The following is a 25,851-nucleotide window of genomic DNA, read 5'->3' on the forward strand; positions in this document are numbered from 1 at the left end:
GGACAGAGAGAAAAGGCAGGATACTGTCACCATATCGCCAAAGCTTCGATAGCCAACTTGCGGATACCTGCAGCCATCAAAGCGACATTTTTCTTATCGTTGGGAATATCGTGGGCCTTGGTGTGCACTATCCACGTGGACTTTGGTGGATCACACAACCTGTGCAATGCAAGCGAATACTCGGACAAGGGGTCCTTCGCCCCAGCGATGCTTACAGTTGGTATTTTGATATAACCGTCAAGGTCTGGGTCGATTACAGGGTTTTCACCAGGGTTCATGCGGAACGGTGGTAGAGAATTTATGAATATGGCGCATCGGAAAAGAGGCGGTTCATGCGGATATGTCTTCGCATGATGAATAAGGAAGCCTGAAGCCAAGGTTCCTCCGTGAGAGAAGCCTAGGATGCCATCAAAAGGACCGTCCTCGTCGATGATGTCATAGAGGAGGTTGTATGCTTCGAGCAAGGATTCCTCTTCGCTGCCGTCAGGGTCAAAAAACGACCGGGGGAACTTGTAGTAGCTGTAGTAGGGACCGTCATAGAATCCTGCGATACCAGGACCCGGCACCGAGTCAACGTCACCTTCGACAAAATGGAATGTCGCCGTGTTGTCTCGTTGGAGTTCGGTCATCAAGCCGTCTTGTCTCTTTAGTGTGTGACAGCAGAGCTGAGGGTTGTGCTACTTACTCAGCTGAGATTGCAAGATCTGTCACAATGTCAGCGAGCAGGACGAGGATGGAGTACTCGTGCCACATACCTTGATGTTCGTGCCCCAACCATGCAGGCAAAGCAATTTGAGTGGCATAGTGGCTGACTGTCAGATGGGATGTTCTTTTACCAGATCTTTTAACTAGATGAAATTCGCCCCTATACTCAATCATGACCTGGCTTGGTTTGACGAAGAGTGTTGCGATGCTTTATATCAATTTCAGCATTCCTTCTACAAGACTCTGTCGGACATTGAAACAGTCCCCTGAATCACATCGGTTCTTTCGTCCCCTGCATGCCAGGATATCTTGGGAGGTAGATGCAGCTGCCCATTCAAAAGTCACCGTCGTCAAGCTAGTACGACTGGTAAAACGTGTCCATATTTTGCCGAGTCTGTATTTCGTGTCATCGTTGATCTTTCTAGTCGACAAGCAAGCTCCTTTGGTTCGGTGTGATTTGACTTTTTGTCGGTTTGTTTGTGTCTGTGTTTTGTGGTATATATTTCAATGAAGTCACTGTCGCTTAAGACGCGAAAGCGTTCCTGATATTCTGCTGGCTATGTTATTCTCTCTAAATTCGAGCTCGATGATTGTTTTATATTTCATATGCATCTTCACGCATCTTCGATGGATTTGTGTTTCGTAGCGCCCCTTCTCAGCGAGGCGGACAATGACGTTGGTGCATATCGATCGATCGGATGATGGACTTGAACAGAATACATAAAATCCCTACACTTCGCGACATAGAAACTTGTAAAATTTCCGAAGAACAAGGATCGACATTCTACTCGGAAAATATCTTTCAACCTCAAGCACGATGTCGTGGTCATTTGCACTCCCTCAAGATTTTTTCACCTCACCGGTCCTGGCAGTAGCGACGCCTATCGGGGTGGGATCCCTGGTGGGATATCTGGTCAACAGTATGCGTCCTCTTCATCGGCGATAGATAAGATATTACTAGTCTTTTTATGGCAGACCAAACTGGCCGATACTTACTCCATACCTCTAAAGAATTAGGCCGCACAAAAGACCTCTACAGCCGCCTCCGCCAACCGCCCCTACGCCCTCCCGCCTGGGTCTTCGCGCCAGTGTGGACCATCCTCTACGGGATGATGGGCTACGCGGCCCACCACGCAACAACCTCCGCGACCCTCCTCACACCCACAACGGCAGTGGCCTCGTTCCAAACGCTGTACACGACGCAGCTGGTCCTCAACTACCTCTGGATGCCGTTGTTCTTCGGTGTGCGGAAACCTGGGTGGGCCCTTGCGGATATCGTAGCTCTGGGCGGTACGGTCGGGAAACTGATGGCAACGTGGTGGGATATCGATCGCACTGCATTCTGGATGATGCTTCCATATGCAGGATGGCTCTGCTTTGCGACGTACCTGAATGTTAGCGTTGGGTGGTTGAACAAATGGGATTTTGACAGTCGTGACGGTCGATAATTGCATGGTACAGAATCCAGTATTCCAAGGCCATAATAGAGAGGTAGTCTAATAATCATCATTCACATGCACTCTAGAGTATTCCGCCGAGTGTTGGACAAAAATAGAACACATTTTTGATGCGAAGTCGATCTGTTTCGTTGATCCTGCGAGAGTACTCCACAGGCAGGTAGCACGGATCTGGAGTCTGGGCTTGGACTCAGGTCTGGACTCTGTGCTGTGGACAATGGTGATCTGCTTGAGGTGGATAATTTGCCGGGTAAATTGGGCTACCTTGGGATTTATGACAAGTTCAACAGCCCATCAGAATGCTCTGATAGACCACATTGCCGGTCGAGCCCGCTGCAGCCACGACGCAAGTCTCGGAAGTCAGAGATTTTCTCTGCAGCTTCCACCGCAGCGTCGGTGATTCGTTGTGATTCGGTCATCTTTGCCACTTTCCATTCCGGCCCACAGCCAAGCATCTTATTCATCTTTATGTATCATGATTGTGCCAATGGTTCTCCACCGGTTGCGTGGATTGCAGTGTCATTGAGTTATGGGTCTTTGAGCGTCGAGTCCTTTGACACTACTGATTGAGTCACCTCTTTGGAAATGGAGGATCAGTAGTACTAGACTGGTTGGGTTCTAGACCAGTAGATTATCGACACCACACATCAACAATCACCAGGCTAATAAAATATAGCGATCTTGTGCTGCATGAAAACCGTTGTAGATTATCAAGACGAGAAACTATAGTAAGGGTGCTATTGATAAGGATCATCTCTCCAAGACCCTCCGAAACACTGACAGGTCAATCATGCCCCTCCATGAGATCATCGTCTTCTTGTCATCTCTTCAACCTCACAACAATGAAAGTCTGCGCCGAGACTTTGACTTGTTTCTTTAAAAAGTCAATGGCTTCTTTCAGCTCTTGCGAAACCTTCCGTCTTTGGGACGAAGAAAATCTGTTCTAGACTCGACTTATTTTTGGTTCGCCTCTCCCACGCCCTCCCGCTCAGTCTTATCTCTGGTTCCTCTCCACACTCGTCCATCCTCTCTGCTTCTCGCTGCCTTTCGTTAACCCATTAACACCACTGCATTTCTCAATTTGTCATATCATTACGCCATCCATTGTATGTATTTGCACGGTGACTACGGAGTAGTCGTTTTAATCTCTATCCGATCCTCCACCGTTCATCCAGACATTCGTTCATCGCCTTCTGCCCCGTACACTCTCTTCCTGGCATTTCTATCAAGTTTATTGCGACGATAATTGACATCTGGAGTGCATTTGCCTCCCAATGTCGGAGACTCACCATGATAACGGAAGCTACGAGTTGCTCACGAGTCCAGAGTCTTTAGGGCGAAACACCGTTGAGGGCCGCAACGGTCATGTCCGCAGTCACTCACAACCGGCCAACGCCGAGTCGCTGGAGAGACACCGCCTGGGATTACCTGGCGAACTCTCACGACCGCATCGAGTGAGGTTTCGATCTATCAGCCAACATCGCGATGCCGACAATACCGAGACTACGGAGAGAGTCTACTCGAATACCTCCGACGGCTCCTCGCGGACGCTGCTCAATTCCCTACCACGATCCACGGATGTTACCGATATGCTAAAAGCAGAGAAATTCGATTATGAGAAGGATATAACATCGAGATATGATGGGTCGGGTTACTCCAGCGCCCAATACCCGCCTTCTACACCCGAACGCATCTCCGAAGACTCCACAGCCAGGGAGCGAACGAAGTCTGTCAAACAAAGATGGAAGGAGGCAGGTCAGTTGATTAGGCAAAAGACGGTCCGTTTGGGAGAACGCCTGGGTAGACCGCTGGATGACGGTGAGGCACTGGGAGTCTCCCTTTTGCCTGAGGACCTGGAAGAGGGGACGCCGATACGCAGGTTCGATAGCGAGTACCGCATGGGCGACGATATGGACGACGAGAACCGACCCAACCCCAGTGCGGAGGCGCACCGTCTCGTCCGACGAATAACTCAACGCAATAATCTGCGCCATCGCAAACCTAAACCCGCCTACCAACGTTCTGGCCAGAGCACTCCCGAGCGTCCTAGTTCGTGGTACGATTCGTACCGTCCTCTCTCCTTTAGTGGAGGCGGCGGCATCTTGTCTCAACTGCTTAAGCTGCAGGCTGCGCAGAATGAAAAGGATGGTCTGTCGGCCACGGATGATTCTGACGATGGCTCTCCCCTGTCCTCGGGAGCTACAACGCCCAAGTCAGGATCGGCAACTCCCAAGTCGGGTGCAGTCACGCCTAAGAAGGAGAAACTGAAATGGTATAAGAAACCGCACCATCGATCAACTGCTTCCCTGGTGGAAGCGTCGATGAACTTAAGTCGGGCCACCTTACCGTCGTCCGCCGACGTTCTGTCAATGACACAGCAGCAGAAGCGGGGGAAGAAGAAGCCTTATCGCAAGCATCGGTTGGAGGACGAAATCAAGGTGACCGTGCATATTGCAGAGATCCTTGCACGGCATCGATATATCATGCAGTTGTGCCGTGCCTTGATGCGGTATGGTGCGCCAACGCACCGATTGGAGGAATACATGACCATGACGGCGCGGGTCCTGGAGGTCGAGGGACAGTTTCTGTATCTGCCTGGTTGTATGATCATGTCCTTTGATGACCCTGTTACTCGAACGGCCGAAGTAAAGCTGGTTCGTTCGGTCCAAGGGGTCGATTTGGGACGATTGGCTGAAACGCACAACGTTTACAAAAATGTCGTTCACGATCTGATCGGAGTCGAAGAAGCCATCCAGGAACTTGACGAAATCATGAAGCGCAAACCGCGTTTCAATAAATGGATCTTGGTTCCAGTCTACGGTCTGGCTGGCGCCGCGGTCGGCCCCTTCGCCTTCGACGCCCGGCCCATTGACATGCCTATCATCTTCATTCTGGCGTCGCTCGTCGGTCTGATGCAACACGTCGTATCTCCCCGATCCACCCTCTATTCCAATGTGTTCGAAGTGACAGCAGCAGTGTTGACCTCGTTCCTGGCGCGGGCGTTCGGCTCGATCCGTATAACTGTGGACGGCCAAAAACAGTCCCTCTTCTGCTTCTCCGCTCTGGCACAATCCTCCATCGCCCTGATCCTACCCGGTTTCATGGTCCTGTGCAGCAGTCTTGAACTCCAATCCCACCAGATGATTGCTGGTTCCATCCGCATGGTCTTCGCTATAATCTACTCCCTCTTCCTCGGCTACGGCATCACAGTCGGCACCACCGTCTACGGCCTCATCGACGGCAACGCTACCTCCGAAACCTCCTGCCGCGACCTCTCCATCTACGGCAGCAAGTACATACAACACTTTGTCTTCATCCCCATCTTCGTCATCTGCCTCGCGGTCATCAACCAAGCCAAATGGAAACAAGTCCCCGTCATGATCTTCATCGCAACCTGTGGCTACATTACCAACTACTTCAGCACCACCAAGCTCGGCTCCCGCTCCGAAGTCGCCAATACCGTTGGGGCATTCACCCTCGGCATCCTGGGCAATCTATATAGCCGCTTATGGCACGGCCACGCGGCCACCGCCATTCTACCGGGTATCTTCGTCCTCGTGCCGTCGGGTCTGGCATCCTCGGGCTCCTTGATCGCCGGCATCAACTATGCGAATGAAGTCCGGCAGAATCTGCATAAAAGCGGCAATGGCACCGACACGAGCAGCCAGGATACATCTATCGCTAGCTTAGGTTTTGGTATGATCCAGGTGGCGATCGGTATCACTGTGGGATTGTTCATTGCGGCGCTGGTTGTATACCCATTTGGAAAGCGCCGGAGTGGGCTTTTCAGTTTCTAGTCATTTCTTGCTACGTGATTTGATATGTTTTTAGCGATTTTGGGATTAATGGGGGTTGTATTTACGGTTTGAGATATCCTTCATTTGAGCGAGTACTTGGCGAGACATCATATAGATCCATGATTCCTTTTGATGAATACATTAATTATGAGGTGTTATATTTTTTACTAGTTTCAGGATATGCTAGGCTCTTGAAAGAATAGCGGGATTTCCTTCGAATCGACGGCTCTCAAGTACGTAGAAGTGACGAGTTTCAAGAAATGACTATCCGCGAGAGCTTTGTACGAACTCTGATCATCTCAAATCTATGCCGAGGAGTGTATTAAGTATCATAGTATTACAACACGTCCCTGACGCTAGACTTCTGCTAAAAGAAGACCATCGAGAATCTGTCCCTGCAGATGACTCAACTCCTCATACGACAGATACTCCTTCTCGGCATCGAGTCTCTTCTTCGCATCTAAGGCCCATTCCAGCCGGGATTCAATCTCGGAAGGCACAGGTGCAAAGTTCAATGAAGGCCTTGAGGTTGCTGGTTTGTTCACCCCTGGTGAGTCCTGCTCCCGGGGTAACCGAGCCCCATCGGGCAAGGGAGGGGTTTGCGTGGAACCTGGGTCCAGTAACCCCTGGTCACTACCCACATCGTTGCCTTCACTGGGAGTCTCGTTGTTGTCACTGCTGCTGCTACTACTGCTGCTTCTTTGCCTGCTGCCCCGGTGCCTGCGGGGTTTAGGCGCGTTCCGCGCGTCTGGGGTTGATGTGGTAGGGTGTGCGATGGTGGGCCTGGCTGGCACCACGACAGCAACTGCCGGGTACTGGGATTTCGGAGGCGGTGGGCCTGGTTTGTGTTCGAATGCACGGATGCCATCGGGTAGAGTTTCGATGACAATGTTCCGCTCCTTGAGTTTGGTCGGACAGATGTCGCTTTGGCCGGAATGTCCGGGCTGCCTGCAGACGGAACAGTGGGCGTGAATACCGTCATCTTTCGGGGGTTGTTTGGATGGGTGCATTGATGGTCTTCCTCTACGTTTCGCGGCTGGAGCACTGCACTGGTCAAAGTTGTCGAGGTCTCGCAGTTCGAGCGGCATTGTAACGCCGGTGTAGATCTGTTTGTATGTGCTGATGTGATACGCCGGGGGGACGAAGTCGTCGATGGGGCGAGAAGTGGTAGCAATGGCAGCGAGGGCGTGACGGCATGGTAATTGGAGATCCTGCCAGTCGAGGCAGCTGCATGTCCGAGCATTCAGATCTACGATGTAGCCTACGGCTTTGTTGAACACCGTGAACTGCTCCTGCGAATTTGCCACTGCTGTATAGGTCCGACTGAGCTGCTTTTGCCGCACAATCCATTCCTGAGCAAATTCGGTCAAGGTGTTTGATTGCTCGAACTCCATCTCCCGGCAGTGATGGAGTCGGTCGGTGATGTTGAGCCAGATTGAATACAAGGCACGTAGGACGGGCAAGTTGCGGGTGTTCAGCCATAAGAAGTGCATAGACTCCATTGTGGTCATGGACAGTTGGTCATACCGAGGAACGGGCAAGGCGTGCTTGGCCCATCTTTGTCGTGGGATCGACTCGATCCACTGCTTCGCGCGCGGGTGTTTGATTTGAGCCATTGCCTGCGTGAACACAGGTTCCGATTCCGCTCGCGCAGCTTTCCAGAATTGCTTGCGGACTTCCTCCTCGGGTCGAAACTTTTCCATTAGAGTTTGAGAGAGATATTCGCAGCAATACATCATGGCAACAGCAGGTAGTTCTTGGGTGACGGCATCGTCAATCTCCAGCCTAGGGTTAAGCAACAGCGCAGTACGCGGACTATCAATTTTCGGAAAAGCTAGGCGCATATGAAGCAGGAAGAAAGCCCAAGATTCCATCTTCTCATCGGGAACAACCGCCCACGCCAGTGGCAGAACTTGATCATTCGCATCTAATGTCGCAGCAACAAGAAGCGAAAAGTCCCACTTCGTCTTCCACGGCGCGCGGTCAATGGTCAAAAATCGACGGCAGTGAGTATAAGCGTTCAACGTCGCGGCCGGCGCAACAAAACAGCGATGAAAAATGTCGTTCTTGGTCTCCAACTTCCAGTATCCGGCCTGATCGACCTTGGCAAGCCTTGACAAGAACGCGGGTAGCTTTTCGAAGGATTCAGCTGCGTCTCCGTACAGATTGCGCTCAATCGCTTTCAGAGTCCGATATCCCTGGTGGTATTGGATCGGATTGCCTCTGCGCCGCTCAATCTCCAGGATCTGGGCAGCGGTCGGTTGCGAGCTTCCTTGGACGAGAGACTGGTAAGTCGGTACGAGATAATTGATTGATGCTGCTGGACGCCAATTACCATGCGTGTCTGGGCTGCATGTATGCGGTCTGTACATCGATACGAATGCCTCGCATCGCTTCTTTCTCCAGCTGATTCGAACCATGTAGTTGCAGTCGCGGTTGCGACAACGGGTCATATACCGCCTTGCGTCCGATTTGTACACCCGGTAGGATTCGTGCTTGGCAATTGTATGGCAAAGCAGAGCTTCGCGGGCTTCCTCCATTGACGGATATATCATTCCCACCTCGAAAACGGCGCCAGTCCCCGAAGGACGCGGGGGAGCGGTGGAGGGTGTCTGTCCCTGTGGGGGTTTCGATTGCGAATATGTCGCCTGCGGAAAAGTTGTATTCGGCAATCCGGCGGCATCATGAGGGATTGGGACAGGCTCAGGCTGAAGCCCTTGAAGTTGCGGAGCAGATTGCGCTGGATACGGAGATCTTGGGACTGGTTGCCCTTGTGCATTGTGTATTTTAGGGCGAGTGGCATAAGGTATCGGCGGAGGTACAGGGCTTTGGTTTAAAGATTGTGTAGAAGGGGGTCTCGGAGAATGATGGGCGGTCAAAGAAGGATGCAAAGGTCTCTGAGAAGGAGTAGCTGACGATGTGGAGGGACGGCTTCCGTTCTGGGGAGGAGCTGAAGGTTGTAACTGTTTGGGATCCAAGCCTCTTTGAGGATATCTCGTCGCCAATGCTGTGGGTGTCAAAGTTGGCATCCATACATTCCCTTTTTGCTTTGGCCGGCCCGTCGTGGAAGGTGTCGAAACAGGAGTCGCGGCAGGAGTGGAAGAATTTCTGGCAGAAAGACTATTTGTTTGTTCATGAGGCGACCTATATGGGGACGATTGCCCCGGTTCGGCGGTCATCTTGATGATTACCGTAAATGGATAGTCGATGGTGTGGCATGGAGGTCGAGATATCCGGGATTTTGTGGCAGTGATTTTGCTAGCTTGAAAATCTCACCGATGATTGGTCAGAGATGACTTCCTGAATTGGAATATTTGGTAATGTCACGTGATACAAGGGGCAAGAAGGGGGGTCGGGAGAGAAAACACGATCGACAATACAGAGTTGTAGAAGAGACGAAGCCGTTCAAAAATATTTGCCCGGAAATTTTTCATCCTACCAGTCAATTGTTTTAAGAAATCTACTTTCCCCCACTGCAGGTTTTCCGACTGCTGAACATCTCTCGAATCAAGATGTCATGGCAGGTTTCAAACGGGATATATATTTGTACACCGACCGGTACAGGGGGGTGTTGGAACTACTCTTATGCTCTTTCGATTCCTGTTTCTTTCTGAACACTCCTGTAGAACCTTAAGGCTTATTCTGCTGTTGAAGTGTAAAGCATTCTCATTGCACATATATGCTCTATTTATCTATTGGAACCATACAAACGCTCAGTACTCCAGTGTCTGCTTGATAGCATCATAAATTCCTGATATGCGTCAGCACTGAGTTGCTCATTATGAACAAATAAGCAGGGGGGTTGGTGATCACTTACTCGCGACATCAGGTAAGATGAGTTTCTCAAATGTAAGGCCAGTGTGGGTACTCCACCCAGCTACTCGCTTCACTGGAGCTTCCAGACGCAAGAATGCGCCATCTTGGATGGTAGCAGCGACTTCAGCACCGACGCCGTAGTTGATCATGCTCTCATGCACCACGATAGCACGTCCGGTTTTCTTCACGCTGTCGAGGACAGTTTGTCGGTCCCAAGGGTATATTGTTCGGAGATCGATGAGTTCAACGCTGGCGCCCATGTCCTTTTCGATAGCACTGATGGCTGCAGAGCAGAGGTACATTGGTTGACCGTACGAGATGACTGTCACGTCATTCCCTGGTTTGACCACTTCCGCTTTGTTAAGGGGTATTGTGTAGAATTCATTTGGGACGTGCTCGACTGCTGCGCGGTACAGAATCTTGGGCTCCATAAAGATGACTGGGTTGTTGCTCTGGAAGATGGCGCTCAGGAGGAGGCCCTTTGCTTGTGAGGGAGACCGAGGCATGACCACTTGGACACCGGGGACATGGGCGAAAAGGGATTCGGGAGATTGTGTATGGTATCTGTACTCAGAGTCCGATTAGCGATCGCTGCATTCCAGCAACGCAATGGCGGTTCAACTCACAGGGCGCCGTGTCCGACTGCACCACACGGCATTCTAACCACCATTCCCCCAACGTTCACACCTGTACCTCCCTCTCGGTACCTGAATTTTGCAGCTTCGTTCACTATCTGGTCAAAGGCAGGAAAAACGTAATCTGCGAACTGGATCTCGGCAACAGGCTTCATGCCTTCCGCTGCAGCTCCAATAGCGAACCCTACAATACCCTGCTCCGTCAACGGGGTATTGAATACACGCTCAGATCCAAACTCTGTTTGCAAGTCCATCGAGCACCGAAACACTCCGCCGAATGCTACATCCTCGCCAAAAAGCATCACCCTGTTATCCGTAGCTAGGGCGGTTCGCAACGCGGAATTGATAGCTTGGTATAGATTGAGTGATTTGGTGGTCGTCGAGCCGGGAAGCTCTAGAGCGCTCGATAGTGAGGACGAGGTATGGTGCAGGAGAGGCGTGGATTTGTAGTCGATGGGTAGATTGAGCCGTGATGAGGATGATGGAGCGCCCGAGTACAACCGGCAGGGCGGTTGTCGTAATAACCTCTTGACAGAGGGTCGGAGAGAAGCCATGGCTGGATGGATAGTAAGGGGGAAGATAGGAGGGAGGGTGGAAATACAGGACAAATGACCGCGAGAGGTCAAAATTAAAGACTTGCTTGGAACATTCCCCTGGGCGATTTATACGCCAGTCTCTCAGCTGGGGATTCTCATTTCATCATGCGGGGAATCTGGAGAATCGCCGCGGGTAGCCGAGCGTGGGTGCCTGGATGCCTGGCGCATGTTTTGGCGCCGACATCCTCAGGCAGCTGCTCATTGGTCAATTCTTGTAAATCATCACATTAACAATGATCATAAAATGTCAGCTGCAGAAGGAACTGGATTTGTTGGAGAGAATCATCTTCAAACAAGTGCATTGTAGAGATTCTACCTTACTCGCTCATTGGTACACAATTCGGCCTGTTCTGCATCTGCTCCATCCGCTCCAGCATGATCCGCCTTGCTCTCTCCGCTTGGTCCTGGGTATCAATATCCCAAAGCCACCGTAACCGTTCTTGAAAGGTTGATCTCAACTTTTCCTCGTCATCTTTTACTCCATCCAGGCGTAAGCACAACAGGAATGCATTCTCTTTGCTGCTGGTTACCACCCTCTGACTGCGCGGCCGTCGTACTGCATCGTATGCCTGAAATGCTGCGATGACATCACTTGCTTCGATTACTCTGGGATCCCCAAGGAGCTCTGCCAGTACGTGTGCATCCTCAATTGCTTGTCCTGCTCCTGCTCCTTGATGTGGGGTGGAAGCATGAGCCGCGTCCCCGAGAATCGCTGTACGCGATCTCGCGAAGGTGGACAAATGCGGATGATCAAATATAGCCCACTGCGAGGGATCCGGCATATACTGTCACGTTACACTATCAGCAGGAGGCACTGAAAAGTTGGATGATTTTGTCCCTCATACCTCGACCAGCCGATTAACATATTCTCCCATATGCTTCATGTCCCTCCGCATATCCTCCTTGCTAGCCGGACGAACCCAAGCTTTGTCGTCCCACTCATCATGCAGGATATAGAGACCTACATTAACCTTCTTCGCGTGCATGATGGGATACGAAATCCCATATGCACCGTCCCCAACATACATGGTCGCTACTCGAGCACGGTGGTCACCGACCGCTTCGACCATGGTCTCCATGTCCAGGACTGCGCGATATCCGTACATTCCGCTGTACCGTGGCATAGTCTGCTCATACTCGTCCGGTAGCATGAACTCCTTGACTCTTGAATGTATCCCATCACAACCGACCACCACATCCGCGGTTGCAGAGGTACCATCTTCAAAGTACAGATCCACCCCGATCGGCGATTCAACTAGCTTGATCAACCTCTTTCCAAAGTGCGCAATCTCAGGTGGAACCAGCCCAACCAAGGCATCCAAGAAATCCGCTCTCCGTACAGTGGTTTGCCCTGACGGCAAGGCCTTCAAGTCCATAAGAATCTGACCAGATTTCGGACCTGACGCCCAGACAACTTCAAACCAGGTCTGTTTGAAACGCTCATACCCAGGACTGTCGGCATGGGTCGTGATGAGTGAATCGTATATCTGGCGGATCTGGGGATCGATCAACCGCATCGCACGGTGAGCCGCTGGCCCTATCGTCAAACCCAGCCCGATCTCTTTGAACTCCGCCGCGGCCTCATAGATTTGAACAGGCACATTGCGGCGCAAGAGTCCTGCAGCCAGCGTGAGGCCTCCGATTCCGCCGCCTACAATTGCGACGGTAAACTGCTTTTCAGTTGAGGCCATGTTGTGGAATGCTGTCGTACAATACTCTGCAGATTCTTCCTCGTATCGAGTTACCGCCCAGAGCTGTCTAAATGACGAGAGACTCAGGGGGACATGGGCTGTTGGACTTTTTGCAAATTGCAGTCATCAATCGCTTATGTGATCAGAAAGCGCCAACATTCATTGGCTATTCACTCCAATCAGTCAGGATGATCGCTATCGTCGTGAAATGGCCGAGTGTCAATGCTAAGCCGCATGCTGGCCGCATGTCAATCCCGCTAAAAGCGGGGTTGACGGTAGCTCTGATGGTTAAATTCTACTTTGGTGTTTTTTCATGCTGACAATCAATATAACTGCGTGAACCTGACAAAAATCTGACTCCCCATGTGAGCAGTATGGTCTTCAAACTGCATTGAGTTGTTCCAGACTGCTAAGCACGCGGATCAGGAAAAAGGGGTTGGGATGGATTTTGCTACGATGATCCGATGCCATCTCAAAAACCCAGGAGAGGGGCATTAACATAATATTATAAATTGAACTCCTCAGAGACGAGTTTAATTTACCTAAGCTCCTCTCTCCAAGCAGCTGAATTCCGACAGCCTAAGCTTGTTTCATCTTGACAGTAATGGAGTCAAAACTGGCGGAGTTAGTTTCAAAGTGATGAGTTTGTCTCAGTGTCTCGCACTAAGCACAAAAAGCACATTAAACAACAGACACTTCCAGGACAAAATTACGAATACGACAGTCGCCAGCAGAATGGCCGTCTGGATTGACTCAATATGAAGCTTAGTGCAGATTCTATTTCTGCATTGCCGTCTCGAGGGTGATAAGCTTATATATACCGTCTTCTCGCACTCTTTCCGATCATCATTCTTGTAATTACAGTAGATCTGGCCATCTACGTTCGTTCTTTCTTCAGTACCATTACATTCATTTCTTGCTTGACATTCGCGCAATAATATACAGAATGCACTACGCATACATTTCCATTCCCTTAACCCTAGCCCTGGGGGCTACGGCCTCCATGCCCGCCGACTCCTGGGTCTTTGGCAACAGTCTTTTCTACCTCGGTCCTCCAACTGGCGCTTCCATCACGAAAGCAACCTACTCGCTCGTCCCACCGGACGTCCCATCCGGCGTGAAGGTGTCTCAACCCTCCGACCAGGTCTGGGTCTCCGTCTGGGTGGGAGCCTCTTCCACGAACGGCGACCAAAACGCGAACTTGTACCAGCCGCTGCTAAACTGGTCTCCAGACCAAGAGTCTCAGTATGTTTCTAACTTCATATACTGGACATGAAGCTGACAGTAGGTATAGGGGCTGTTCTGCGAATAACACCGAGTGGTGCGTGGCTGCTAGCACTTATACTCCTGGTAAGTTCTTTCCGATGAGTATCAACTGGCTTGGGTGCTGAGTGTATACAGAAAGTCAGATCGGACAGACGTATGTACCTGTGCCACCAAACACCAACCTCGACTTTGAGAGTAAGTGCTTCCCTGCAACTCAGCTAGCTAGACGAACACTAACCGGCGCAGTCTCCGTCGAGAACAACAAGGTCTACCAGACCGTCACCATGAACGGCCAGGTGATCTCGCAGCAATCAGACGGTAAGCATCAAATCATCCGTCTTTCAGCTGATGGACGCTAACTGAAAGCACCACAGCCCTCGACAGCGGCCTTAAATACCTCTACTCGCAGAACGAGTGCTACACTGGCTCAGGCAACTGCGGCGTTGTGCAGGGTTATAGTAAGTGCCTTCCTGGTATTTACAGCGGTACGGAAGAAAGCTAATATGACAGACATCACCAACCTGACGGTCACCCTCAGCGCCGCTGATGAATCGTTCGGCAAGACCATGGCGCTGTATTCGGCCACTGACGCTGGCTTCGCCACGACTGATAATGGCAAGACTTGGTACACGGACTATATTGCCACCCAGGCGATTGACTTTGATTCTTCGTCGGATGCTAGTGTCCAGGAACATTGATAGTGCATTGCTATGCAGGAAGGGTTGGGGTAACGCCGAGGACAGTCTAAGCGAACAGCTTTCATCACTATCAGTGGCGCTACAGCGGCTGGGGCGTGATTATCGTGATACAAGTTCCTGTATATATCGAACTTCTAATATGTGTATAAATAAGAGAAAGCATGGGAATACCACGCGGTGGGTGATATCTACCAGAGAATCACCAAGTCTATATAAGCCAGATCTTGCGAGTAGACCAAGGAAAACATTGCGCACAACCAGTATGTCTAAACGGAACCATTCTCATCGTTATCACCAAAGGCCACCAGCTGGTACTCATTCGGCCGACGACGGCGTCGAGAAAAGATCCGAAAACAGCCGCAACACAGGTAAAGACCGAGTAACAGACCCCCGACACCGACAATAAAAGCAGCAGCCACAATCCAGTTGTGCAGGTCAAGAAGTTCATCCACATCGGCGCCTTGATCCGTCTGAAGGACTTCGGTGTACCCCAACACCTTGCCGTCGGCATCCAAAGCCGCCAGGCGGAAAAGCGGACTGCCCAGTTCCTCGGGAATTTCAATCTCCGTCTCGAACCCGGTCTTTGCGAACTGAGCGATCACGTCAAACGTGCTATCCTCAATAGCGCGCGTGTCCCAGACTTCCAGTCGCCAGGCTACCACCTCCGTTGCACCGTTCCAGCTCACGTACACATGGTCGCCCATGACCGCCGCGTCGGGGATTGTGTGTGGTCTGCCCACCCAGGTACCCTTGGACGCACGATAAGACACGACCCGACCGAAGGAGAAGAACGCAGAAGCGCCAAAGTGGACGTCGCAGAGCAAGTCCCCGTCAGCAGTGTACTCCGTAAAAGCTGCGCTGTGGCCCCAGCCAACCAGGACCCGGCCACTTTCATCCAAAAGTTGGACATTCCCTTGCGATACGGCCCTCATCTGTTGAGGATGGTAGTATTCGGCGAGCAGCTCGGCTGTGCGGCCGGAGATATCGAGTTGGATGGCCAGGCCCCGACTTTCACTGTCCGGATCGCTGCTTGAATGCGCAGCGTTGTCAAATAGTGTAATTGTGTTGTTGGCGTGCCACCGGGCATCGTGCTGCCAGGCGAAATTTGTGGCTTGTCCGTTAGACAAGTCCGTAAATTCGTTCAACTTGCCGCCTAGAGTCCATAGCACGTCCCCAGTGACGTGGTCGATGTAGCTGACGGCATGGAGATGTCTCGCAGAGACAAGATAGTTCCCCTGCTCATCTTTATCGACGCTGTTTATGTGAAAGTAGTCGAACGCGTGATTCCTATCCTTCCCCGCTGCGTTCAGTGGTTCGTAGGTGCTCTTGACGGGGTAATGCTTAGACGCGCGCCATTCGAAAAGCAATTCGCCTGTCTCGATGTCGATCTCTTGGAAAATACAATCAAGGATCCAACCTAGCTCCGGTCCTCCTATGGAGGTCAGCTCTGCGGGAACAGGGTCGTAAACAGTGACAAGAGCTGTCCCCTGCTCGGTGATGTGGAATTCGTGCAGATCGCCGCCCCCGAAGTTGCCGACGGGGGATATCTGGTATTTCTGGGTGTAGGTCGAATCGAGCTGCAAATGGTGAGCTTAGCCTTCTTGTTTTCTCATCATCCGGAACACTAAATGCAGGCCACCGACCATGTACCATGACCCGTAGCCACGACTTTCCACTTCAGTCCCTTCCCAGTATGTCAAGTAATCTGCGCCATTGTATCGCTGTACTTTGAAGTCCTGCGTTGTATCCCAATTATACTTCATCCACACCAATTCGCCATCAGCGTCCAGAATGACGGGCCCAGGGTGGGCGACTGAGTCACCGCGAGGAGCAAGAAACGTATACCGCGAATCGCATCCGGAACCCCATTCTGTGATGTCTACCATAGGAGACTCATACTCCAAAGATACGTAGCTACGCGAAGGACCGAAGCCGTAGAATCCAAGATCATACGGGCTTAAATCGAGCCGAAAGCGGAACCGAAGCAACTGAGGAACGGCGAAGACGTAGAACAGGTAGAGGAGACAAACGGAGACACCAGCAACGGTGGGAATCAGGCAGGAGGACCTGCTCCGGGATTTCGACTGGAGGGATGGATCAGGTAGTGTTGAGAAGTGGCGGCGAAAGCATGCAGGAGCCCAAGTCCAAGAGGACATTGGGAGACGGTGGACCAACGTTGAGAGGAGGTTTGTGAAGAGCTTGCAGAGGAGAGAACGGAATGGAGATTCACATGGTAACGTTTAATATGAGACTCGAACTCATGGGAATAGGGCCAATAGTTGGCGCTCGGAGCACTCTTATCATACTCAATCCCCCTCACATCGTCAGGAGTCTGTAAATCTTTCTCTCGGACGACAAGCTTATTGATAGCGTCTGCGAGAGACACAGCAAATTAGAACCCCTAATTGGTCACTGCGGATTCCAGATTCGGGTGATCAACGTTGGCTGATGACGCCGGCCACGAGTCCTCTAAGCCGCACTCGAGCATCGGCAAATTGCACGGCTCCACTCGGGAGGAGAGCCAGTTTGATCGTCCATATCGGATGAATAGTCCGAGAACGAGACATTGAATTTGTCTAACCCCTTTCTGACGGAGATGATCATAAGAAGATTACTGAGATAAAACACATTAGCATTCAATAAAAGGACGAAGAGGGACTTGAGAGTGAGTAGTTTAAGGGACTGGCCAGGGGCGTTCGGCTAACCAACCACAGCAGACAAGCCGGCGTCGTCATCATCTGAACAAACGTAAGCTCCACCACGTAAGGACTTCAAGAAAAGTGATTTGCAGCCGGCACCATGGCGCTAGCTGAAAACTAGTTTAATACGCCTAGTCTGGTGTTCCGAGAAGCTATTCATGTCATGTTGCGACCGCGATTCATGATTGGGGCGACGATGCCTCAGGCGCCGACTCGATATTGAAAGTCGGCGACCGTCATTGGTCATTGTGTATTTAAGGTTGAAGACTGATCATGGAATATTTACCAGTCATGAAGGAACGGGGAAGTCATCTGTAGGTTGGATGCCGTAAGGTCTTTGGTGCATCTCCTCGGCTGTGGGATGCTCAGAAACGAAGCATCTATTCAATGAGATATGTGCCCCTTTCGGCAAACTTCCCCCTAATTTAGTTGTGGCTATGCAGATAACCGCAAGGCCGCGTTTCGCAATCCACTCGGCAATGCTGTGATAACCGCATTGACATTCAAATCGTTATCATAGCTTGCTTCATGCCGCCTTGACAAGAGGCTTCGAGGAAAGTCAAGTCGTATTGAGCATACCTGGGGAATGCATATCCCTTCCATCCAATGAAAGAATCCCTGGATTCTTCGCGGCATTGCCCGACAATTTAACCCTTTTCAACCCTGTTCAAAAGAACTTTCTTCGGATGATTGCAAATCACCACATTCAACCAAACAGGTTACATGGCGTATACCTCGTTACTCCAAAAAGGAATGGAGCTTATCGGAGAGATGGGAAAACCTATATTCTTATCGCTCCTTTGGTACAGCGTAGTATCCCTAACGTCTGGACGGCGCATCAGTAGGACAATGAAAATGCTCAGTTTGTTATCAAACATCCGCAGTCTGATGACAGCCCCGAGAAAGATGGCCATCTTTTCGAAAAGAGATGGAGATGCAAAGCCTCTTCCGGCCTGCAAAATTCATCCGCAAGATGGTCGATGTCATTCCCCCGCGTTCTGACATGGAGCCAACAATGATGGTTCTAGAGCCGTTTGAAAGACTCTCTGGTCTGCGCGAAGACGACGACCACTTACAACCCGCAAAATCAAGCATATCATGAAATTGGCACTTCTAGGTTTACGGGAAGTCCATGGGAAGGGTCTCGTCTACTGTGGTACGTTTCCAGTAAGGAGCGAACAGTCCAGAAACAAGCTCATATGGACAGACTTCAAGATGGAAAACGTTCTTCTAAATGGATTCGATGCAAATCCAGCTAGCGATGATGTGGCGATTGCTTTGAGAATCAATTTGAAGTTGGCAGATCTTGGTTCTGGTAAAAACTGGACAAATCCAACGCTTACTGCTACTGATAACTGTTAACACGTCCTTCTAGTCATGGCGCCCGACCGAAGTGAAGTGACTTCCATCACATACAGGAATCCGGAAGTCTACTTGGGCAAGGCATGGACAAGTGCCATGGATATCTGGGCGTGGGGAATTGCAGTAAGGAGCTCAACAGCTTTGAGTATGATGGATGTGCTAACCAATGGCCCCAAAATTACTTCCAACTCCTCCAAGCGCAGATTGATTTACATTCACCTGGTATATATGATTCGGTGATCAAAGAAGGCACACTCGAACAGAAGGCGGAGACGGTCCGAGCGTGTCAGTGCCATGATTTTGACCTTCGTTCGCTTGAATACTTTCAGGATTGTGATTTTTCTGCTGTTGATGATCTCGGAGTAAACGGTGGCCTGAATTCTGGCGACGAACATTGGACCGATCGCTTGGTAGCATTAGGCATTCCCGAGTATGATGTTGTCTTCCTCTACGCCGTCTTACAACCCGACCCAACGAAGAGGATGTCAGTGGATCAGATCCTAGAAACGGGGTATTTAGACGCCTATTGAGCACATAGCTCACTCTTATTCTGTCGACTCGTCAAGAGGAGGAACGGAAGCAACCGTCTGGGAGAAGAATAAGGAGGGCAGAATACGGAGATTGAAGAAGTTGGAAAGCCTCGATCGTTTGCAAACCTGGACTTGGACGAAGAGTTATCATCTCAGGAATCGCAGCCCTCACTGTCTGCTAGAGTGTCGTTTCTTGCACCACCACGGACACGTGTGGTCATTGCAAGCTGGCAGGGGGCGGTGTCAATCGAAAATGAATCTGTGCTGGCGTGCCAGTGAACTTGCATTTCCATTGATTTTTTTTATGTTGCCGAGCCAACCCCGGAGAGAGGAATGGTTAATAAAAGCCCGAAAGATCGGCTGATTTCGATTGGTGTAACAGGAGATCATCCTTGAACACAAAAGTGGCCGGTGAATTTTGTTGACAAGGACCGAAGAATTTCCCTGGAGACTGGTTGGATTCAGCCAGAGGGCAAGAAGAAAGTCGTGTTCTCGGATGAGGAGTTCATCAAATCTCCTTGACGTGATTTGAATTGAATATGATGATGGATACTGGGCCTGGGAGACGTGAGTAGGGTCGAACAAGTTCTGAAAGTGACACTGAGGATATCCTTAGACTCAGGATTAATTCTTCTTAATAAGATACTCAAAGATTCATTTTCAACAAATACACGAGCAGGGTGGAGCGATGTGTAAGGCTTGGAGATAAATCTGTCAAGACAGCTTCGCGCATTTAGCACCAGCTAGAAGGACAAGTTCGCGCATAGATTTGACGAAGTGTTAGCGAGACCTAGCAAAAGTTTGAATCAGAAATAAATCTGAGGGAAATTCGAGCATTAAGAGGCCAAGACAAGGGCCAAATTCACTAGCAGATTCAACGTGCATTGATAAGCCGACACCAAAAAAAGCAGGTGGCTGATTACCTCCTATATTTTCTAATTGGACACGCTGCATTTATCCAACGTAGATAGATACACATAGACATTCTTTCTGCTCGCCATAAAATATTTGGTACGTCGGATCCTCTCTTCGCAGTCCCGCGACTCTACTTTGGTCACAGACTTGCATCTACTTCATCCACAACCATCACCTTGATACTCCCATTGCGAGGATCCGCACACAAATGCAGAGCATCTTCCGCCCTCTCCAACGGAAAGACATGCGTTACTAAATTCTTCAGATCCAAAATTCCACCACTGATACACGCAACGGCCGATGGCCAAGTGTCCCGATATCGATTGATGAACCGCAGATCAATCTAGCCATCGTTAGCAACGATTCGCCCAAGGCTCGAAGTGAAACCCACCTCTGCGAGAGACATATGCATAAAGGGCAAATTATTCATAATCGCCTTGCCAACACCAATGACGACAACCATGCCGCCCCGGCGCGCCGTATACGCTGCCGTGCAAACACTACTTTCCACCCCTGTGCACTCTAGCACCGTCTCTGGTGCGACGTACTCACTCTCGCCGAAGAGTGCCCTGATAGCTTTCGCATTCTCCTCCGCGTCCTTCGCAAGGTCAACTTGATATGTAATGCAATTCGTCACGAACTCTTTCGCGAACGCAAGCCGCATCGGCTCAACGTCGGTAATGACAATCGGATGGGCGCCTGATGCACGCGCTGCAGCGAGCGCAATGAGGCCAATCGGCCCAGCGCCGCAGACAACAACTCCCCGGCCAAGATTGAGGCGAGCGACTTGGATGCCGCGCATGACGACAGAGAGGGGTTCGAGGAGGGCTCCTTCGGCGTAGGAGAATCCGTCTGGGAGTCTGAAATTACGTTAAGATTAGCTCGGAAAGTGAAAGAAGGGCTGCAATATACCTGTGTAGCCACTTTGCAGGATGGACTTTGTATCGTTGCAATGTCCCCGCGTAGGGGTAGACGCCCGCAAACTGTACGTCTTCGCAGAGGTTATAACGGCCGTCGTTGCAGAGGAAGCATTCTTCACAGGGAACGCCAGGTTCGACGGCTACCTTGTCGCCTTGGAAGCGTCAGTATGTAAGTCTAATATTGAAATCTTGTGTCCTCACCGGGCTTAAGCTGGGTGACGCCTTCACCACATATCAAGACTACGCCGGCCGCTTCATGGCCGATAATGCAATCGCCCTCGAACACTAGCTGGCCGATTCGACCCGCGTTCCAGAAATGGATATCAGACCTGATCGCAAAGATCAGAATATGTACTGTACAGCTGACGGACCGCTTACCCGCAGATTCCAGTAGCCTTTATTTGAAGAAGGACTTCCCCACGTCCGGGAGCGTACACTGGCGCTTCGACAAACTTGAGTTGGTGATCTGCTGTGACCTGCAGTGAGGGGTTGGGAAACGGAGTCTGGATGATCTGGGGGTCGTTAGACGGGGATTTCGTTGGTGCGACTACGTCCTCTGAATTTGATTCTGTGAGAAGAGAGGGGGCCATATTGAAACCAGAAAGTAGAAGTGACTATTTCTATGAAAAGAAATTAGATAGAACATGGCGCACTTCATAAGAACGATGATTTATAGGCACGCTGTGGACTGGAGGAAATCGGCATGCGGGGTATGGGTCAAGAGCGCGATGGGGAGGGAAGTATACGCCTCGAGTCGATTTGACTGTCCATTATCCATATAGTAAGGTGCTAGACATGAACATGTCATTTGACAGTATTTGGGGCGACTTTGGTCTGCTTGACAAATAGCCCGTTTCCTCTTTCGGCAATGTGTGCCTCAAGTTGCCTATTTGGGTAATAAGCTTCACCCTGCCTCATCGAGAGACCTGCTTGATAATGACATAAAAGTCGATGATGCTGCAATTATAAAGGCAATGCTCTGCACCGTATGCCAGCTCTCCTCATCAGGTACACACACCATGGCGATTGCATCTGCACCAGTCACTGCCAACAGCGGCCGCCAGTCCGCCATGTCTTTCGTTCAACAACTATCCAAAGATCATGATCTGGTCTTGCGCACATTTCGCATTCTCATTGCAGATTTATGCCAGCAGTTTGGAGGTGGTCATCCGGGGTAAGCTTCGCCGGCATGCAGACATGACTATACTACCGATTCCACTGACAAATATCAGAGGTGCCATTGGCATGGCAGCCATCGGAGTAGCCCTCTGGCGCTACGTAATGCGATATGCGCCTCACACCCCAGACTTCTTCAACCGCGACCGATTCGTTCTGTCGAACGGGCACGCCTGTCTTTTCCAGTATTGTTTCCTCCACCTGACAGGCTATAAAGCCATGACCTTCGAGCAGCTCAAATCCTACCACTCTGATCGGGTTGACGCGCTGTGTCCTGGTCACCCGGAGATCGAGCACGAAGGAATCGAAGCAACGACCGGGCCATTGGGCCAAGGCGTCGCTAACGCTGTTGGTCTAGCGATGGCGACCAAGAATCTGGCTGCCACGTACAACCGGCCCGGGTACGAGGTGGTGTCGAACCATACCTGGTGCATGGTTGGTGATGCTTGTTTGCAAGAGGGTGTAGCCTTGGAGGCTATATCCTTTGCAGGACATCTCAAGCTCAACAATTTGACTGTCATCTACGACAATAACCAGATTTCCTGTGACGGATCGGTCGATCTGACCAACACAGAAGACGTCAATTCCAAGATGCGCGCCTGCGGCTGGGACGTGATCGACGTCGAGGACGGGTGTTACGATGTTGAAGGTATTGTGCGAGCTTTGGAGCGCGCTCGCGCATCCCATGAGAAGCCCACCTTTATCAATATCCACACAGTCATCGGGCTGGGTAGTCATGTTGCTGGTACGGCTACAGCGCATGGAGCGGCGTTTGGCGCAAGCAACGTCGCGGAGATGAAAAAGGCCAACGGCTTCAATCCAGACGAGTCCTTTGTCATCGGAGAGACTGTGCACAACTTCTTCCACGATCTTCCCGCCAGAGGCGAGCGCTATGTGCGAGAATGGAACCTGCTGGTCAAAGGATACGCCGCCAAATATCCAGAGCTAGGAGATATATTCCAGCATCGAGTGCGCGGTGAACTGCCAGCCAACTGGAAGGATCTGATTCCCTCCAGCTTTCCCGCGAAACCGACACCCTCGAGAGTATCATCAGGGCTGGTCTTCAACCCCATCGCCAAGGGAATCCCCTCCTTCATGGTGGGGACTGCAGACCTCACACCCTCCGTTAACATGGCCTGGCCTGGCAAGGTCGACTTTCAACATGTGAGCTCTTCAGATCGCGCTTGCAGACACCCACTGACATGACCAGCCCGAGCTCCGCACCACCTGCGGCATCAACGGCAACTACTCTGGCAGATACATCCACTACGGAGTCCGCGAACACGCCATGTGCGCCATCTCCAACGGCCTCGCTGCATTCGCCCCCAATACATTCATCCCCGTCACCTCCTCCTTCTTCATGTTCTACCTGTACGCTGCTCCCGCCGTCCGCATGGGCGCTCTGCAAGACCTCCAAGTCATCCACGCCGCCACCCACGACTCGATCGGAATGGGCGAGGACGGACCAACCCATCAGCCTATCGAACTGGCCAGCCTGTACCGAGCCATGCCGAACCTGCTGTACATCCGCCCCGGCGACAGCGAAGAGACCGCTGGCGCATGGATAACCGCCATCGAAGCCAAAACGACATCAACCATCATCTCGACTTCGCGGCATGCACTTCCCCAGCTGAAGCAGACCCGGCGGGAGGGCGTAGCAAAGGGTGCCTACATCCTGGAGGAGGCGGAAAGCGCAACCGTCACGCTCATCGGTGTCGGTGCAGAACTGTCATTTGCTCTGGATGTGGCGAAGAGACTCGAAGAGACTCGGGGGATTGTCGCGCGGGTGGTCAGTTTCCCCTGCCAGCGGCTGTTTGAGAAGCAGTCGGTGGAGTACAAGCGGGAAGTTCTCCAGCGCCATCGGGGGATTCCTGCTGTGGTGATTGAGCCGTATGCGCCGAACGGCTGGGAGCGGTACGCGGATGCGGGAATATGTCTAAGGCGATTTGGACATAGTTTGCCTGGAAATGCGGCGTATAACTTCTTTGGCTATGATATTAATGTGATGACGGGCAAGATAGGCGATTATTTAAAGAGACTGGAGGACGATGAGTTGCTGAGGAGGGAGTTTGTGGATCTGTAATGGCCTTTATGATATTCAAGTATGGAACAGTTGGAGGCTTGTTTGACGGTTCTTTGATCACCAATCCATCTCTGAAACCTTCCTGGTGATAAGACCAGATGCATGAGGATCCTCTTGAGTCATGAGCCCCCTTCAAACCGGGTCAGCCCGCTGTCATTACCACCTGAAGCACCTTGGGAGTCCATGAAGAAGTAGACAGTCGCCTTGCCTTTGATAATGCTGTTGCCAATCTCATCACATAGCGGAATCCATTCACTTAAGTACCCACTATAGTTGACACAGCACATCGGTCAATATTACAGGCGGCAACACTATTTATTGAATCTAGATCCAACATAGACCCCTTGGTTCATAAACATTAAGCGATATACACCTCGAATCAGCTACCATGATGGAGAAACTTGACTATCGACCAGATAATTCTTTCGTCAATGTTCGAATCAACCTCGTTAAAGTTGTCAAAGGCAAGCTACTTCTCGATCCTAGTGAAATATTGCTTCCTTAGTACTGGGCTACGTGTTCTGGACCAATGGTGGGTAGCCCTCAGAGACAGGCTCTCTGCGGCTGGATCTCAAGGATCCTACAACAGTAGATCGGACACAAAACTATCCAGACTTAGCCAAAAAACTGTCATGTCCTTAAAACAATTCTGTGAAATTCTTTCGCGAGCTGAATTAAGATAAGAGATAGAGGAGTGATGTAGTAGCTCTACTACTCATATACATCTATCTCTAGATTCGGATATATAGAGTAGGGAGGAGAGTAAGGCTAGTATGATAGTGAATACCATCCTAGTTTATCATTGGATGACTAATTCAGGATCTGATGTAGCCATCCAAACCCAGCACTTGATGAAGCACAGCTGCGTGGTCTGCATGCCTGTTAAGCTCCTGTCATTCTCACTGCTTTTGCTTGCCGTGGCGTTAAAAGGCATATATTCATGTATAATCCACCCGTGTTTATGAACAGCGATTATCGCACTAGTCTACTACTATGTAGTCAAATCTAACTTTAATTCTCAGCATTTCCAGATTCTTTTAGTTTTTTCACAGAATTCTTTACTTATGCAGTCACAGCCTAGCGCCCCCTGAAAGAACTATTAGAAGTTTCAATAATGATGAGAGCATCTCTTAAACAAGCCCCTGTATCTTAGATGCCAGGTTTTATGTTTCCGCGATAGCCTTCGCCTTTTCGTCGAAGTCGGCGTACTGCAAGGAGAGGATAATTTACGAACAAGCTCCAACTGCGCTTGGGTAAGGAGGTGGATAAAGCATTAAAACACATTTTGTTTACATAGCATTGATCTAATCGCGAAGGCTCTGCCCAGATAAATTAATAGTCATGGAAGTGAGTCTTACGCATTCATTTCCCAGCTCCAGGCAAGGATGAGTAAGTTTCTCTTACGATGGTCAAAGCAGCATTAAGGGATCCTACTAATGTTGCACAAGGCGGTCTTACAGAATATGTGTGCGCAGGGGGAGATGAACTTTACTGGGTAACTGATA

General features: G+C 50.7%; 10 protein-coding genes across 10 annotated transcripts; 5 read left to right on the plus strand and 5 right to left on the minus strand.

Annotated features, from left to right (window-relative positions):
• Positions 1 to 26: 26 nt before the first annotated feature.
• Asppvi_005603 (putative DUF341 family oxidoreductase) lies at positions 27 to 803 on the minus strand (the record flags this gene model as incomplete). Its single annotated transcript, XM_043301521.1, has 2 exons — positions 27 to 644; positions 756 to 803. The coding sequence occupies 2 exons, from the start codon at positions 801 to 803 to the stop codon at positions 27 to 29; spliced, it is 666 nt and encodes a 221-aa protein (XP_043157456.1).
• A 719-nt stretch (positions 804 to 1,522) lies between these two features.
• On the plus strand, positions 1,523 to 2,153 carry Asppvi_005604 (TspO/MBR family protein; the record flags this gene model as incomplete). The annotated part of the gene is made up of 2 exons (XM_043301522.1): positions 1,523 to 1,625; positions 1,717 to 2,153. The coding sequence occupies 2 exons, from the start codon at positions 1,523 to 1,525 to the stop codon at positions 2,151 to 2,153; spliced, it is 540 nt and encodes a 179-aa protein (XP_043157457.1).
• Positions 2,154 to 3,436: 1,283 nt separating this feature from the next.
• Positions 3,437 to 5,959, plus strand: Asppvi_005605 (threonine/serine exporter family protein; the record flags this gene model as incomplete). The annotated part of the gene is made up of 1 exon (XM_043301523.1): positions 3,437 to 5,959. One exon carries the CDS (start codon positions 3,437 to 3,439, stop codon positions 5,957 to 5,959), a length of 2,523 nt encoding a protein of 840 aa, XP_043157458.1.
• Positions 5,960 to 9,768: 3,809 nt separating this feature from the next.
• Positions 9,769 to 10,964, minus strand: Asppvi_005606 (uncharacterized protein; the record flags this gene model as incomplete). Its single annotated transcript, XM_043301524.1, has 2 exons — positions 9,769 to 10,339; positions 10,402 to 10,964. The coding sequence occupies 2 exons, from the start codon at positions 10,962 to 10,964 to the stop codon at positions 9,769 to 9,771; spliced, it is 1,134 nt and encodes a 377-aa protein (XP_043157459.1).
• A 359-nt stretch (positions 10,965 to 11,323) lies between these two features.
• Asppvi_005607 (putative salicylate hydroxylase) lies at positions 11,324 to 12,697 on the minus strand (the record flags this gene model as incomplete). Its single annotated transcript, XM_043301525.1, has 2 exons — positions 11,324 to 11,791; positions 11,852 to 12,697. 2 exons carry the CDS (start codon positions 12,695 to 12,697, stop codon positions 11,324 to 11,326), a joined length of 1,314 nt encoding a protein of 437 aa, XP_043157460.1.
• A 946-nt stretch (positions 12,698 to 13,643) lies between these two features.
• On the plus strand, positions 13,644 to 14,661 carry Asppvi_005608 (uncharacterized protein; the record flags this gene model as incomplete). Its single annotated transcript, XM_043301526.1, has 6 exons — positions 13,644 to 13,942; positions 13,992 to 14,047; positions 14,099 to 14,158; positions 14,210 to 14,281; positions 14,338 to 14,421; positions 14,474 to 14,661. 6 exons carry the CDS (start codon positions 13,644 to 13,646, stop codon positions 14,659 to 14,661), a joined length of 759 nt encoding a protein of 252 aa, XP_043157461.1.
• A 266-nt stretch (positions 14,662 to 14,927) lies between these two features.
• On the minus strand, positions 14,928 to 16,817 carry Asppvi_005609 (arylsulfotransferase family protein; the record flags this gene model as incomplete). The annotated part of the gene is made up of 2 exons (XM_043301527.1): positions 14,928 to 16,238; positions 16,305 to 16,817. The coding sequence occupies 2 exons, from the start codon at positions 16,815 to 16,817 to the stop codon at positions 14,928 to 14,930; spliced, it is 1,824 nt and encodes a 607-aa protein (XP_043157462.1).
• Positions 16,818 to 18,737: 1,920 nt separating this feature from the next.
• Positions 18,738 to 19,252, plus strand: Asppvi_005610 (uncharacterized protein; the record flags this gene model as incomplete). Its single annotated transcript, XM_043301528.1, has 2 exons — positions 18,738 to 18,845; positions 18,926 to 19,252. 2 exons carry the CDS (start codon positions 18,738 to 18,740, stop codon positions 19,250 to 19,252), a joined length of 435 nt encoding a protein of 144 aa, XP_043157463.1.
• Positions 19,253 to 20,306: 1,054 nt separating this feature from the next.
• Asppvi_005611 (putative alcohol dehydrogenase) lies at positions 20,307 to 21,677 on the minus strand (the record flags this gene model as incomplete). Its single annotated transcript, XM_043301529.1, has 5 exons — positions 20,307 to 20,510; positions 20,559 to 21,027; positions 21,080 to 21,239; positions 21,289 to 21,416; positions 21,466 to 21,677. 5 exons carry the CDS (start codon positions 21,675 to 21,677, stop codon positions 20,307 to 20,309), a joined length of 1,173 nt encoding a protein of 390 aa, XP_043157464.1.
• A 429-nt stretch (positions 21,678 to 22,106) lies between these two features.
• On the plus strand, positions 22,107 to 24,346 carry Asppvi_005612 (uncharacterized protein; the record flags this gene model as incomplete). The annotated part of the gene is made up of 3 exons (XM_043301530.1): positions 22,107 to 22,261; positions 22,320 to 23,427; positions 23,474 to 24,346. 3 exons carry the CDS (start codon positions 22,107 to 22,109, stop codon positions 24,344 to 24,346), a joined length of 2,136 nt encoding a protein of 711 aa, XP_043157465.1.
• Positions 24,347 to 25,851: the final 1,505 nt, after the last annotated feature.

This window comes from Aspergillus pseudoviridinutans (genome assembly GCF_018340605.1).
Source record: "Aspergillus pseudoviridinutans IFM 55266 DNA, scaffold_4, whole genome shotgun sequence".
In the NCBI taxonomy this organism is placed as follows: domain Eukaryota; kingdom Fungi; phylum Ascomycota; class Eurotiomycetes; order Eurotiales; family Aspergillaceae; genus Aspergillus; species Aspergillus pseudoviridinutans.